This window comes from Myxine glutinosa, chromosome 3 (genome assembly GCF_964187855.1).
Source record: "Myxine glutinosa chromosome 3, kmMyxGlut1.1, whole genome shotgun sequence".
In the NCBI taxonomy this organism is placed as follows: Eukaryota; Metazoa; Chordata; class Myxini; order Myxiniformes; family Myxinidae; genus Myxine; species Myxine glutinosa.
Window position 1 is genome coordinate 33,290,973 of NC_136263.1, and position 13,947 is coordinate 33,304,919.

General features: G+C 43.0%; 1 protein-coding gene across 1 annotated transcript in view; it reads right to left on the bottom strand.

Moving 5' to 3' along the window:
- The window catches only part of LOC137412884 (meprin A subunit alpha-like), a 130,498-nt gene that overhangs the window by 71,132 nt on the left and 45,419 nt on the right, over positions 1 to 13,947 (bottom strand). Inside the window, exons 4-6 of the mRNA XM_078773802.1 lie at positions 8,554 to 8,594; positions 6,601 to 6,676; positions 1,575 to 1,692 (exon numbers count right to left, since the gene is read on the bottom strand). Coding sequence (XP_078629928.1) covers positions 1,575 to 1,692; positions 6,601 to 6,676; positions 8,554 to 8,594 — 235 coding nt within the window. The remainder of the gene's footprint in view (positions 1 to 1,574; positions 1,693 to 6,600; positions 6,677 to 8,553; positions 8,595 to 13,947) is intronic.

Sequence of the window (13,947 nt, forward strand, 5' to 3'; positions counted from 1 at the left end):
AGCGAAATGGTACCTATGAAAAAGCAACACTGCCCAAAAATCACCCGAAACCAAATGGGAAAAACAGGGGAAATTCCCCTGGGCACTCACCTGGTAGAATAAATACGTATACTACACCAACTAAAGGTATTTTAAACAGTATCATGGTATTTTAAACCAATTGGGAAAAATGAACCTTCAAACAATATATGATGGAGTAATTAAGTGATTGAAAATGTATTATTCACTTTTCTTGAGTTTTCCCAATGATTATATAAATTGTCATAATGGGTTACTTGTAATAACATGGATAATGCAATGAATATACTATTCTTATGATTCGTTTCATATTGTTTTAGAAGTTTGTTTTCAAAATCTCGTAAAGGGTGACTCCAAAAAGTTGGCCCCGGAAAAGTTTTAATAACCTTCTCAGTTTTCATTCAATCTCTTTCAATTTTCACAAGGTCTGAGCAGAGTTAAGGGGGAGGGTATCTGCGAAGTTTCTTGAATTGTGACATTCACACGTCATGTTCTGGACACCTGAAGAAAAGTAATTTTCTATAGAAAACTATCTGCGGCCAAATTCGTTCTTACAGACAAGGCGCCTGTTCTACCCACATTTTGCAGCAAGGATAGCACTCAGCAAGTCTCGAATTCAAATGTTTGTGAAAACATTTAGACAGCATGCCACAGTCTTGATGTGAATTCACCAAACAGAGGAGGCTACTCTGGCCAACCAAAATCAGGAAGATCACCTGATAATATTGCTGCCGTTGCTGACTCAGTCACCCAAAGTCCCAATATATCTCTTTGGCACCATCATCAAGACCTCAACACCAACAAAGAAAGCTTGAAGATAATTCTGATAAAAGTGCATGAAAGTCATCAATAATTCTGCTTGATGTGTGGCCCTCTGCATTGAGCAAAATTATGCCCATTTGGAGCATATCATCAAACATAGATGTCGTCAGTAATACCATTGAAAAATTTATTTGTAGACAACTGAAATTTTCAGTGATATCTTCACTATGACTGAGAAATATTTTATGTAAATTTACTTAAGTTTCATTGGATCATGTTAAAGTTATTCAAGTTTTCCCAGGGCGCACTTTTTGGGGGTCTCGCTGTATTGTAATTTTTTAAAGCGGTGAAGCCGCATGTTTGACTATGTCATTCCTTCCATCTGTCCACCTGTCTGTCAACATGAAGAAGAAGAACCTTTCTAACCCACCATGTTCAATTATAAAGGATTCTATAGTGTAGTTCCACAGGGTTCTAAAGGGTAATACTAAAGGGTTCTAAAGAGTATTTCTAAGGGGTTCTAAAGGGTAATTATAAAGGGATTCATTCGTTTTTAGGCTTTGCCTATTCATATTAAAAATACCAAACTGTTCCGCTTCCTTCAGACACAAGTCCAATTTTTTGGATCCTTCCAATAGTGTTTATTTTTAAATTATGCTAATACTTTTATTGGTTGCTTTCCTATAGATGGTAGATTGAACAGGCAACTCCTATACCCTATTATATTCCAATTCTCTGACAACCTTCAAAAATTCGTTAAGTGGATACGTAGAGCTTTTTGAAGCAGACCATACCCATCCAATTTCTGAAGATGCAGGAAGGCATCGTCTCCATCATAAGGCTTGAAATCGATGCAAGTCTTTAAGCGAAAATGCTCAAATGTCTGGAGAATTATTGCTTTAGCATTGAGCCCTGGAAAACAGAAAGATGACACTCAGATAACAAAAGAAACATTTGTTGTAATACGGTATAATCAAATTTAATTGGGATTAATTGGGACATGTGTTCATTCACATTGATTTTTGGCATGCTATATATGGGGGTTATGGCAACAATGTTCACCCAATAAGTGATCAATTAAATGATTGCATTTCACCATAATTCAGAGTTCGACATCTTTGGTACATATCCTATATTGCTGTAAACTACCATCATCAAGAATCTTGTTAAGACAGTTTAGCAGAACATTTTCTTGCACATGATATGAGAGTGTATCACTCTATAAGGGAATCCAAAATGGGTGGAATTGAATGAACTGAAAAAGGTATAGCAGAGCCCCACTTTTGTCCTTTAAGGAATTCCTCTATAGTCTATACATAGTCATGGTGTGAAAGTATTCTTCATAATTTCAATGGATGCATTGTGAGTATTCCAGTCTTTGAATAATTTGGCTAGAAACACCACCATGACGACTCTTGATGTACAGGTGAATACTCATGAAGATGAAAATTATGTATGTTACAAAAGTACCTGAATATGTCTGCTAAAAATGGATGGTGGAGTTCTCTAAGGCAGTATGTTGAGCTTAGTCTTGTTCCTCATGTATAGAAATGACCTCTCCAATACTCTGGAAAACCCTCTCCTCCTTTTTGCAGATGAATCCACTCCTGAGCCAGTACTCCATTACACTGCCAGGCAGACTGCAGCTGCCTCACTCTCTGCTTATACGGAATTGATTAGATAAATGCAACATGTCCTTCAATCGTGGAAAATCTCTCTTTCTCACCCTGTCACTCTGGAACCTGGTGTTGGCTTAGCGGTTAGGGTGCCAGCGTGGAATCCTAGGATCCTGGGTTCGAATCCCGGTCGATCGCTGAATTAACGCCAGAGGGGTTGACTCAGACTGTCATCCTTCTGAGGTCGGAAAAGTGAGTACCAGTTCACTGGTAGTTCCCTGTGTGTTGCAAGAGGCGACTTACAGTGTTGGCGGCAGGAAGGGCATCCGGCCATAAAATAATGCTTCAAAAAGGGGACCACAGTGCCCTATAAAGGCCAATCCCCACTCTGCGGGGGAATATGACCTCAAAAGGGGGTTCCTTTTTTTTCTCCCGGTCACTCCGGAAGGATAATCAAATTAACCCACTTGTCTTATTTCCATGATCAGCCACTGGAAGAGGTTCAGTCTCATGAACGTTGAAGGCCTCACCATGAGCCACGACCTCTCCTGAGCCAACTACACAAAGCAAAGATGGTCTCCAAAGCCAGTCGCAGCCTGGGCCTCCTGCATAGATCCAAGTCTTTCCTTCGCAAAACAGAGCTCCTCACAGTCGACAAATCCTTTGTCTGTAGCCCAATGGAGTACTGCTCTCCCCAAGGGGCTGATGCACCAGCATCACATCTGTCTCTCGTGGATTCTGTGGAACCTAAAGCTCTCAACATTACTGGAATCTCCCACAATGAGGCAGAAGCACAAGGTCTGTCGCTTTCACATAGCACGCAGGTCTGTGGTCTTTACCAAATTGTTTTCCACCTCTTCTCCGATATTACTACCTCTGCTTTCTCCCGTCTCCTCTGACCCTCCCCAGTAATTTTAGGATGCACTCATCCTTCTAGTAACTCTCTCCTTGTTAAACTTCAAAAATACAGGCTGATTGCACACCTCAATTCCTTTGTTCCTCGCCTCTCTTGTCAATGGAAAAACCTTCCAGAAGCCGTTATTTCTGACTTTTGGGTAATTCGAAGGAGTTCTAAAGGGTAATTCTAAAGGGTTTCATTCATTGCTAGGCTTTGCCTATTTCATATTTAAAATGCCAAACTGATCCGCTTCCTTCAGATACATCAAGGAGGCAGTACACCGCTACCTCAGGTCATCCCCCATCCTGACCAATGATTTTTATTGCCCCCATTAACCCATCCTAACCCAATCCTCTTGTTGATTTCAATGTTTCCTTCTCTCTGTGACTCAGCAAATTGTGGTTGGAGATCTGCCAAGGAAGTCGCTGAGATTACTGGTACCAGATCAATGAGAGCTGCAGGTCAGGTACTTGTAGAAGTCATTCGTACATCCTTTAGACTTGGGTTGCAGTGGAGTACTGGGGTTAAATGGGCATCCCATAATCTTTCGCTTCCTAACTTATTTGTTGCTTTCACCGGTTCTACTTTGTCCCCAGTCAGTACTGGCTCTTGTTTATTTAGTAGTCTTGAGAGTAAATCTATTTACCAGTTCTGTCTTTCTTTGATTAATGTAAACACCTCTGCAGCAGGAGTCATGAGATGGGAAGCTCTTTTACCTAATGGCCCCCCTTCTGAACCTGAATGGAAATCAATGTATGGTACACCCGTATCAAAAAGGTCGGGTGATTTACAATGGAGACTGGCTCACGGGGTATTGCCAACAAACACTTTTGTAAACCGTTTGGATGCTATGGTATCGGTGATCTGTCCCTTTTGTAATAATATTGAAGATTTGTTTCATGGGTATGTTGATTGCATACCATTGTGTCCTCTTTTTCTTTTATTGAACAATGTGTTTGGTCAAATTAATGTTCCCTTTTCTCTCCGGTTGTTTATTTTTGGCCTTGGGGTCACTTCAGCAAAGGGAAAATTGTTAATGTTTTTAAATTATTTATTATCAGAGGCTAAACTGGCCATCTACAGACTTGGCATTTAATATGGAATATTTTTTTTGTGGGGGTGAACTTACTTTTCAAGATGATTTAGAACCAAAAGTTCATTGGAATTATGTTGAAATTATTCGAGATTTTGTTACTGTGACCTTTAAAAGAAACAAAAACCACATTTGACATTTCGAAGCAAATACATTGATCCTTGAAAGTGATGTAAACTGAAATCGAATTCAATTCATGGACAGTACTGTGTTAAACTTCTGTACGTTTTCCAGAAGTATCTTTTTATTTTACACATGAGCCAAATTATTTTCAACAAAAATAAAAGTTAAATCATGACTGGGATTACGGACAGTAAAATTACAGTTCAGTACTTCGTGTAACCCCCACGAGCATGCAGGAGGGCACGTACACGTCAAGGCATGCTGTTCACGAGATTTGCCAAGGTTTGGACAGGAATCGCTTGCCATGCAGTGACAATAGCCTGCTGCAATTCACGCACAGTGGTGGGCTGCTGGACCAAGTTGTCGATTTGACGCGTTAATTCTGCCCACAAGTTCTCTATCGGATTCATATCCGGGGACATGGCAGGCCACTCCATATGCTCGACACCACGGTCAACAAGAAAGTGTTGGATCATGCGAGCACGATGAGGCCGTGCATTGTCATCTTGGAAGACAAAGTTTCCTTGAAAGGCTGCACGAGCAAATGGAAGCAATGTTTCTTCCAGAATGGCCCTGTACTTGAACTGGTTCAGGTTTCCATTCAGAACAACCAGGTCCGTTTTGCCCCCTGCATGAAAAGTAGCCCAAACGGTCACCCCACCACCTCCAGCTTGGAATATTGGCACTATACAATCTTTGTTGTCGGCTTCATGCACTTGTCTGCATACTCGGACGTGGCCATCTTGACGATAGACCAGAAATCTAGACTCGTCACTGAAGGTCACATGATTCCAGTGTCCTGGCTGCCATTGACGGTGCTCTCTGGCCCATTGCAATCGGCGCTGGCTGTGTTGTCTGGTCAGGCGTGGCTTTCTCAGGGGACGCCTGGCACGATAGCCTGCTTGAACCAGTCGTTGGTTGACTAGCCTTCTGGATACAGGCACATTTGTCAGTTGCTGCCACTCAGCCCTAAGCCGATTAGCTGACTTGGTACGGCCATTGCAGACTAACCGGTGCAGCTGGCGATCATCTCTCCTTATGATTCTGCGGGGACGTCCTGGCCTCGGTATTGGAGTCGGGACACCCCTCTGAGAATTTCGTTTCAGGATCTTTGACACCTGACCTTGAGTGATGCCATACTGCCAAGCAATAGCACGCTGTTTCATGCCGGAATTTCATAAAGCCACTACTCCATGACAAACAGCATTGTCAAGTTGACGGACCATCTCCAGAGGAAGCGGCAATAACTTTTGTAGACGTGCAGCAGTTGTTTTCCACTAATACAGAACCAACCACCCTCATATACCCGATTGTGAAGCCAATCGTCAAATGTACCTGTCCTTACATTTTGTCACGCCACCTGTGATATTATCCTGTTATTGACTTCTTGCTGTGAAAGACAATCAGTGACATGGTTCTTTTGACAAAGAAATCACCGAAGCGTAAAAGAAACTCACCAGATTTATATACTGAGTTCAGAGAGTAAACCCAAGTCAAGAATAAAAAATATATTCCATATTAAATGCCAAGTCTGTATTTGTCGCGAAAAGCGAAAATCAAGGGCAAGCCACCCGAGCAATGCAATGTGATTATGCACTTCCAATCCCTAGTCACAACTCGGATAAAACTGGTATTTAAGTATTATAGCAGAAATGCAAACATTAAGGATTTTGTTGAAACATGGTGTGTGGGGAAAATATGCGGGGTAAATGAAAATGTATTAGAGATTTACATGTAGGGGTTTTCTTTGTCCTTGCAATCTCTTGTTTTTGGAATGAAGTACATTTCATTGATTGTTTCTCCTTTTATTTGTTTTTCTATGACTTTGGTTGTATTCTATTGAAAACTGTTTTTTGGTTTATTCTTGTTGACGCTTGTTTTTGTAGTTTTATAATAAAAGGACTTAAAAGTCTTAAAGTCTCTCTCTCTCTCTCTCACTCTCAGAATGTTGGCAGGAAAAACCACACTATCCCTGATATTTTCCTAAACATTTATGCCCTAAATTATTTAAGTCATGGACTAATTGCATCCTTGAAAAGCAAAGCAACAGTTAAATAACACATACTGTATATGTAAATATTCATACCTACCAAGACCGTCTCCTAGAATGTAAGGAATTGGGAGTTTCCAGAAGTACGATTCATTCCCAATGGCATTGCGGTCGAGCTGCAACATAAACAATAGCATGAGCAGATATATTTTGTTTCATGGTATTATTCCAGTAATCACATATTGTAGAGTTTGTTGCCCTTGTTTGATAGCCCTTCTATTTGAAATCTTGCTGACATTGATTGCCACATTAATGGAAAATTTCCAGTTTTCACTAAAACAATCATACCCTAAATAATAATTTTCATACAAAAAATTCAGGCAATATCGAAAAAAGAGCCGATGGTTACTACCTCCTCCATCTACGATGAACGGAAGTTATTTTCACCCCCTTCTGTTTGTCTGTGTGCCAGGATATCTCAAACAATTGTACATGGATTTGGACAAAACTCGGTGGACAAATTGGCAGCATGACAAGGACGAATTGATTCAATTTTGGTGAAGATATTGGTATGAAAGAGTAGATCTGGGTATGAAAGAGTAGATCTGGGTATGAAAGAGTAGATCTGGGTATGAAAGAGTAGATCTGGGTATGAAAGAGTAGATCTGGGTATGAAAGAGTAGATCTGGGTATGAAAGAGTATATCTGGGTATGAAAGAGTAGATCTGGGTTTGAAAGAGTAGATCTGGGTATGAAAGAGCAGATCTGGGTTTGAAAGAGTAGATCTGGGTATGAAAGAGTAGATCTGGGTATGAAAGAGCAGATCTGGGTATGAAAGAGTAGATCTGGGTATGAAAGAGTAGATCTGGGTATGAAAGAGTAGATCTGGGTATGAAAGAGTAGATCTGGGTATGAAAGAGTAGATCTGGGTTTGAAAGAGTAGATCTGGGTATGAAAGAGCAGATCTGGGTTTGAAAGAGTAGATCTGGGTATGAAAGAGCAGATCTGGGTTTGAAAGAGTATATCTGGGTATGAAAGAGTATATCTGGGTTTGAAAGAGTAGATCTGGGTATAAAAGAGCAGATCTGGGTATAAAAGAGTAGATCTGGGTATGAAAGAGTAGATCTGGGTATGAAAGAGTAGATCTGGGTTTGAAAGAGTATATCTGGGTTTGAAAGAGTAGATCTGGGTATGAAAGAGTAGATCTGGGTTTGAAAGAGTAGATCTGGGTATGAAAGAGTATATCTGGGTTTGAAAGAGTAGATCTGGGTATGAAAGAGCAGATCTGGGTATGAAAGAGCAGATCTGGGTATGAAAGAGTAGATCTGGGTTTGAAAGAGCAGATCTGGGTTTGAAAGAGTAGATCTGGGTATGAAAGAGTAGATCTGGGTTTGAAAGAGTAGATCTGGGTTTGAAAGAGTAGATCTGGGTTTGAAAGAGTAGATCTGGGTGTGAAAGAGTAGATCTGGGTTTGAAAGAGTAGATCTGGGTATGAAAGAGCAGATCTGGGTATGAAAGAGTAGATCTGGGTATGAAAGAGTAGATCTGGGTATGAAAGAGTGGATCTGGGTATGAAAGAGTAGATCTGGGTATGAAAGACTCGACTGGGGTATTGTGTTGTTCATTGCTATTCTGTGTATTGTGATTTTGTTATTGATTTTGATTAAATGTGATTCTGTATTGTGATTTTCTGGTCTACTCTTTCCCGTGCATGGATAAATAACTCTCCGTGCACGTATCAATAAATATTTCAAATTCACCTATGTGAGGAGAATAAATAATTATTTGACAATTTTGGCGAGCCAGGCAGGAGTTTGTCACACACCCAACCTGTCCACAAAACTTCGGCCGAATCTGTCCATATTTTTTGAGATATTCTGCTCACAGACAAACTGACAGACAGTGATGAAAACATAACCTCCGTCTAATCCACCTTTGATGGTGGAGGTAATGAATCCCAATTGTCAAAATTGATCTTTACAATATTTGTGCATTGGTCTGAAAACTGACAACACACCAAGACAAAATATACAGTCATGAATGTTTGGCTTACCTCGACTGCAATATCAGCTTCGATGAGAGGCATACTGGAATCTAGAAATATCAGAAAAAGAAGGAAAATAATATTTTAAATATATTTTGCTTCTTCAAGACATTATTTTGCTTCTACATTTGCAAAAAGGAAGGAAAGCAAGGGAACCTGAGTATAAAAGCCACCCCCATGGTACATGCCACAGCAACCCGACATCAGCATGCATACATGACCTGGTGCTGTAACACCAGCAGTCCAGGGGCCTCGAGGACGACCCACCCCAATCCACTTCAGGGACACCCATGCATATACGACATGGCACTAAATCAGATGGGGTATTATTAGGCCGGTAGCAAAACCTTGGTAAGGGCCTAGAAATGAAATTTCGTTCCGCGGAATGGGTGCTCGGTGAAATTTCACCTGATGCTAACTGTTGGTACACCAAACATCGGAGAAAAAGTTCTCCGTCCAACTCTTGCCCATTAAGGGTATGGAGGCCCTTAAATATATAGTAGTTTATCCCTTTCGACAAAATACCTTTAAAAAGAAAACATCTTTACTGCGGCATTTATACGATTATATGAGGACCATAAACGTGCCGCCAGCAGTCGGGGGATGTGAAAAGGCCCTTCTGATCATCCGGTGTTGAATTTCCAACCCCAGTGGCGTAGCGAGGGGGGGCATGGTGCCATGCCCCCCCCCCCCTCGGCAATCTAACTTTCAAAATTTTCCCGGGGGTGTCCATGGGGCCATCCCCCCTCAGGGCCATGAAATTTTTCAAAAATAACAAGAAACTATTCAGGCTTAGCTGCAACTTCAGCAACGGGCGCAATATGGCCACAGATCGCATCTCAGGCAATCTAGCTTTCAAAAATTTCCTGGGGATGACCCCCTCTCGGGTAAATGAAGATTTAAAAAAAAACGTCCGGTCATTGGTCCCCCCCCCCCCCCTCGTGTAAATCCCTCATATAATTGTATAATATGCTAAAACCATTCTGTGTACACTGCTTAATTTTGATTGGCAAAAGGGTTGATATGCGATAAGCGGATAGACTGTACGTTGGGCTTGGGCGGTTCACTGAAGATAAATTGATCCTCCTGAACACTCTTGAGGTTGGTAACTCACCCACAAAGTGAACAACCGCGGAATGAGATGGATTGTCATGGAGCGAGCATTGCTCAAGATCCTTGAGGTGAATTAGGGAAAACAGTAGGCCGTGCTGACAGTCAGAGCTATTCACAGCGTGTTTATTAGTACCGTACCGTACTTACAAAAACGTTTCTCAAACAATACAGGTAAAAAACAATATAGAGTGAACAACGGAGAAACCTTAAAAACACCATAAATCACAACCATATATGGGCATTGGGCATCAGATTTCAACAGCTCAAATATTGAAATGCTAATGGTCGTTTTCTATGTCGCTGTCATCACTCCCGGACCCATTTTCGAATGCATTTTCCATCGTCGTATTGGTACCGTTGTCACACTCTTGGCACAAACACATGTCTGTGCATGAAATTGAAAGGCCCGAATTTAGGCATGAACAGCGACCAGACATACATTTAGTTTTCTTACAGGAACATGCCACCGCTTCCAGTACTGATTTAGGAGCGGGTGCGCGAGTCATCCACACAATCCCCAAATCCTCTCCGTCAACCACCCAGCCATGCTCTTGTGGGGAGGGGGCCTGCATCAATGGGACGAAGGAACTCCGATGTATACAGGATTGGTAGGCAGCTCTCAGTGAATGTTGATGTAGGGCATCTTTAGTCGGCGGAAGAGTCGCTTCGTTTGGCGATGAGGACAGACAGAAGAGTTTATACCTCGCTTCATGGAGGTCCGACGTTGAGAATTGACTGGTATACAAGGCCACAACAAACTTCTGTAACACCGATTCGGTTTCCTCAGACAAGAAAAACGATGAGCCCAGCTCTGTGAAAGCTGTTTGAAAATCTGCACTGTCGCACAACATGGTGAAAGGACGACGTTTTCCTTTCCCTTTGAATGAGCTGACCGAGTCGCAGCCAGTGAAAACGTGTAAACCAATCAGACCGTCACACACAGACTCGCCCAATGTAACCCTCACGGTTCCAATATCGAGTACCCTTGTGGTGTTCTTGTGGCCGGTAGAAAACAATAACGGTGTCTGACTGTCCTTCCACAAGCTGATCGCTATGATGGCTACATCACTGTCAGGACTGTGTATCACGACACTGTCGTGGCTCTGACTTGCATGTTTCGCATGAAGCAACAGTCTAGTATCAGCCTCTTCATGGTCACAGAACAGCTCTGATACGACACGGACATCAGGTGACTGAGTCGCCTGCGTGGAAACACTGAGCTCATGACATTCCTGACCGTGGGTGACGAATAGAGAGTAGTCCTGATTACAATGAGGCAGGGGGTGGGATTGCCAGGTCTCAAACAAGAATTTGAACAAGGCCTCTTTGTTTCTGCCATCCCCAATGAATTTTTTCCACTGTGATGGTACCTTCTGAGAACTGCCATAGAGGTGGACGAAATTTGTCCCGGTCTCGCTGTACCGACGAGAGCGCTCGGCGTTTTTGATGGAGATTTTCGGGTACCGATCACAAATGAAGTCGGCCCGAGTGGACTTGAATCTCCTCATCAGCTGGACGATGACACCGACCACAAGGTTTGCTAAATCACCAAAAGTATCAGGAATGCGGCCAAGGCCGTGTATCAAACCCATGGCGTCGATCATGAGGGCTGATCCACTTGAACAGGAAACGGCCAGTCCTTCAACCTTCTTCTCAATGCTATCCAGTAGCGCAGACTTCGCGGTTTTAGCTAAATTCCCATCACATGTAGACAAGGGTAAGGAAATGGGACTAAGTGAATAGGACAAAACACCTCTCAAGTCAAGCTGACGGGTTTGAGCGATGATGAGAAACCTCGCCAGCAGTTTGTAATCCGATCGCAAGGCCGTGAGACCTTTGCTCCCACCTTTATGAGGCCTCCTCAAGTCAGCAAACGTCTTCAGCTTTTGGGTTTTGATTGGTGAGTAGAAGTCCTTAGTGTTCTCGATTACACGAGAAGACACGAATTCCTGCAGGAGGGACTCACCCACATCATGAACTAAGAGAAGATCATGTTTCACCTCATCTGTAGCAACACAACCAGAACTTATGCTGACAAGGTTCGGATTCGGATTTTTGAAACCAAAGCGTTCAGAATCATTGGAATCTCCCGCGATGACGCTATCTCCGAGGGCCTTTCACTTACTCACCACAGGCAGGTTGGTGGTCTTTCCGTCTTCTACCGACTCCTCTCTGGCCTTGCCCCCCCCCCCCCCCAGCTCTCTCTGGGCTCTGTCCCGCAAATATTCCTACAGGTCGCACAAGATCTGCCTGCAACCCTCTTATGGTTAAACTGCCAAAATAAAGACTCTCTGCTCACCTTCACTCCTTCATTCCTCTTTTCTCCCGCCTCTGGAACAAACTCCCTCACTCTCTTCAATCCCACTCCACCCTCCAGGTCTTTAAAACAGCTGTTCACCACCATCTCTTATCTTCCCCCATCCAAAACCTTGATCTTTTCTACCCCCGCTAATTTCACCTCAATTCCACTTTTTTGAAATACCAACTTCTGTCCTGGAAGTCCTTGGTGTCCTTGTGTTTTATACTTCTCCCACCCCCCCCCCCCCTTTCCCACGCCTCCTCCCCCCAAGCCCTCTCCCTCCCACACATCTCCCTGCTCTTAAATATTATGTGCTCTCAAGTGTTTGTGTGCTTCCCCTTCTCTTGTCTTCCGCTCCCTCTTTTTATATATTTTGTTTGTCTGGTTGATTTGTTTGTGAAGTAAATGTCAGCTCTTTCACGAGCCTCGATTCAGTATACAAAAAATGGGTTGACCATAGATTCGACAGTACGAATCACATCATCAATGCGACAGTTATCTCTTTCAGTGCGACACTTGTCAAGATCCTTTCGCACACGACAGTCAACAGAGACACCGGCCACGGTTTGACACTTGGCGCTAATAGCGGCTCGTTCGTTCCGAGACATTGTCCAGCGTTCAACAGCACCGTGGTGAAGGGTGAAATTCCGGATCCCTCCTTTAGTTTTACATTCCCTATTGACGGTCTGTTCAATGGCCTGATCACCAGCGATTGACGCGAAGCCGTGATCACCCTGCCGCTGGACTGTCCACTGCCCAGGCTGTTTGATCTCCTCGTAACATTGCGTATGAGAGTGAGGTAAGGCCATCATTTCAACGTAGTACACAGTCGCATATCTTGCGTAATTGATGCGATCGTATGCATGGAACCAAGGCAATAACAATCGCTCCATGGTCAGATGCGCTTCCCAGTCAGACTCCCGGGTCGCTCTGATATAGAACAACAAGTTCCTCACCATCTGGGTATACGACAACCAAAATGCGAAGGTAGGATACATTCTGGATTGTTCTTGGGTCCATTCGTCGAACTTCGCCATGGCAGCTGTGAAGCTCAATTGACGGGCATCAGAGTTACCTACTGAAAGATCTTCGAAAACAATAAGAATTTCACTTGACTCTCCGTGTGGTAACGAATCAAGAAATTTCTGCATCATCAGACGACTGAGAGCTTCATAGCAGAGCTTGTGTGCCCAAATGGCTCGATTGTAATGATGTCCCGATAGAACACCATTGATGGACCCTTCCGCAACAATCTGGGACTCGATCATGACATCTCTGAGGCCAGCTTCAGCAAACCGTTTGCCAATGACAGCTAGGTAGGCCATACATGTATAGAATTCCCCCAACCTCGGAACTATGCGGGCTTCATCGTTCCACCTAATTTCCTGGATTTTGGCATAAATGGCCACGATCACGAGATGCGGCAAATCGAGTTGATTTGCAATGCCAATACTTTTGTTCATTATGGTGTACACTGTCGACATCTCAGTCGGAGATGCTGGAACAGTGGGTAGATAATGAATGGCAGACTTAGGGAGAGGTAGCTGCGACTGCTGCTGAGTGTAGAAACCCGTCCACCCAGGAGTGGTGTGCAGTACATCGACGAACCTGCTGCAGATGTAAGAATGCTCAGTATCATTGTACAGTTTCAAAATATCTGGATTCACCTGGAGTGTTTCAACTGGAACGGAACTGAAATTTTCTGTTCTGACTTCGTGCCATATTTTGCCTTCAGTGATGCTGCCTCTATCAGACGACCTGTTGTAAATAAGGGAACAATTATTAGTCACTAATACAGCACTGACATCCGGTTTTTCATATACAGTATGCACCACTTAATATAATCTAGGATAAGATAATCAGCCACTTAATAGAATCAAACTACCCTGGCCAAAAGTGATTCTATTAAGAGACGCATACTGTACCATATGCTCATATTTTAGACAGAGTTCAAACATGTTAGTACGCCTTCTGAAGCAGGCCCTATCATA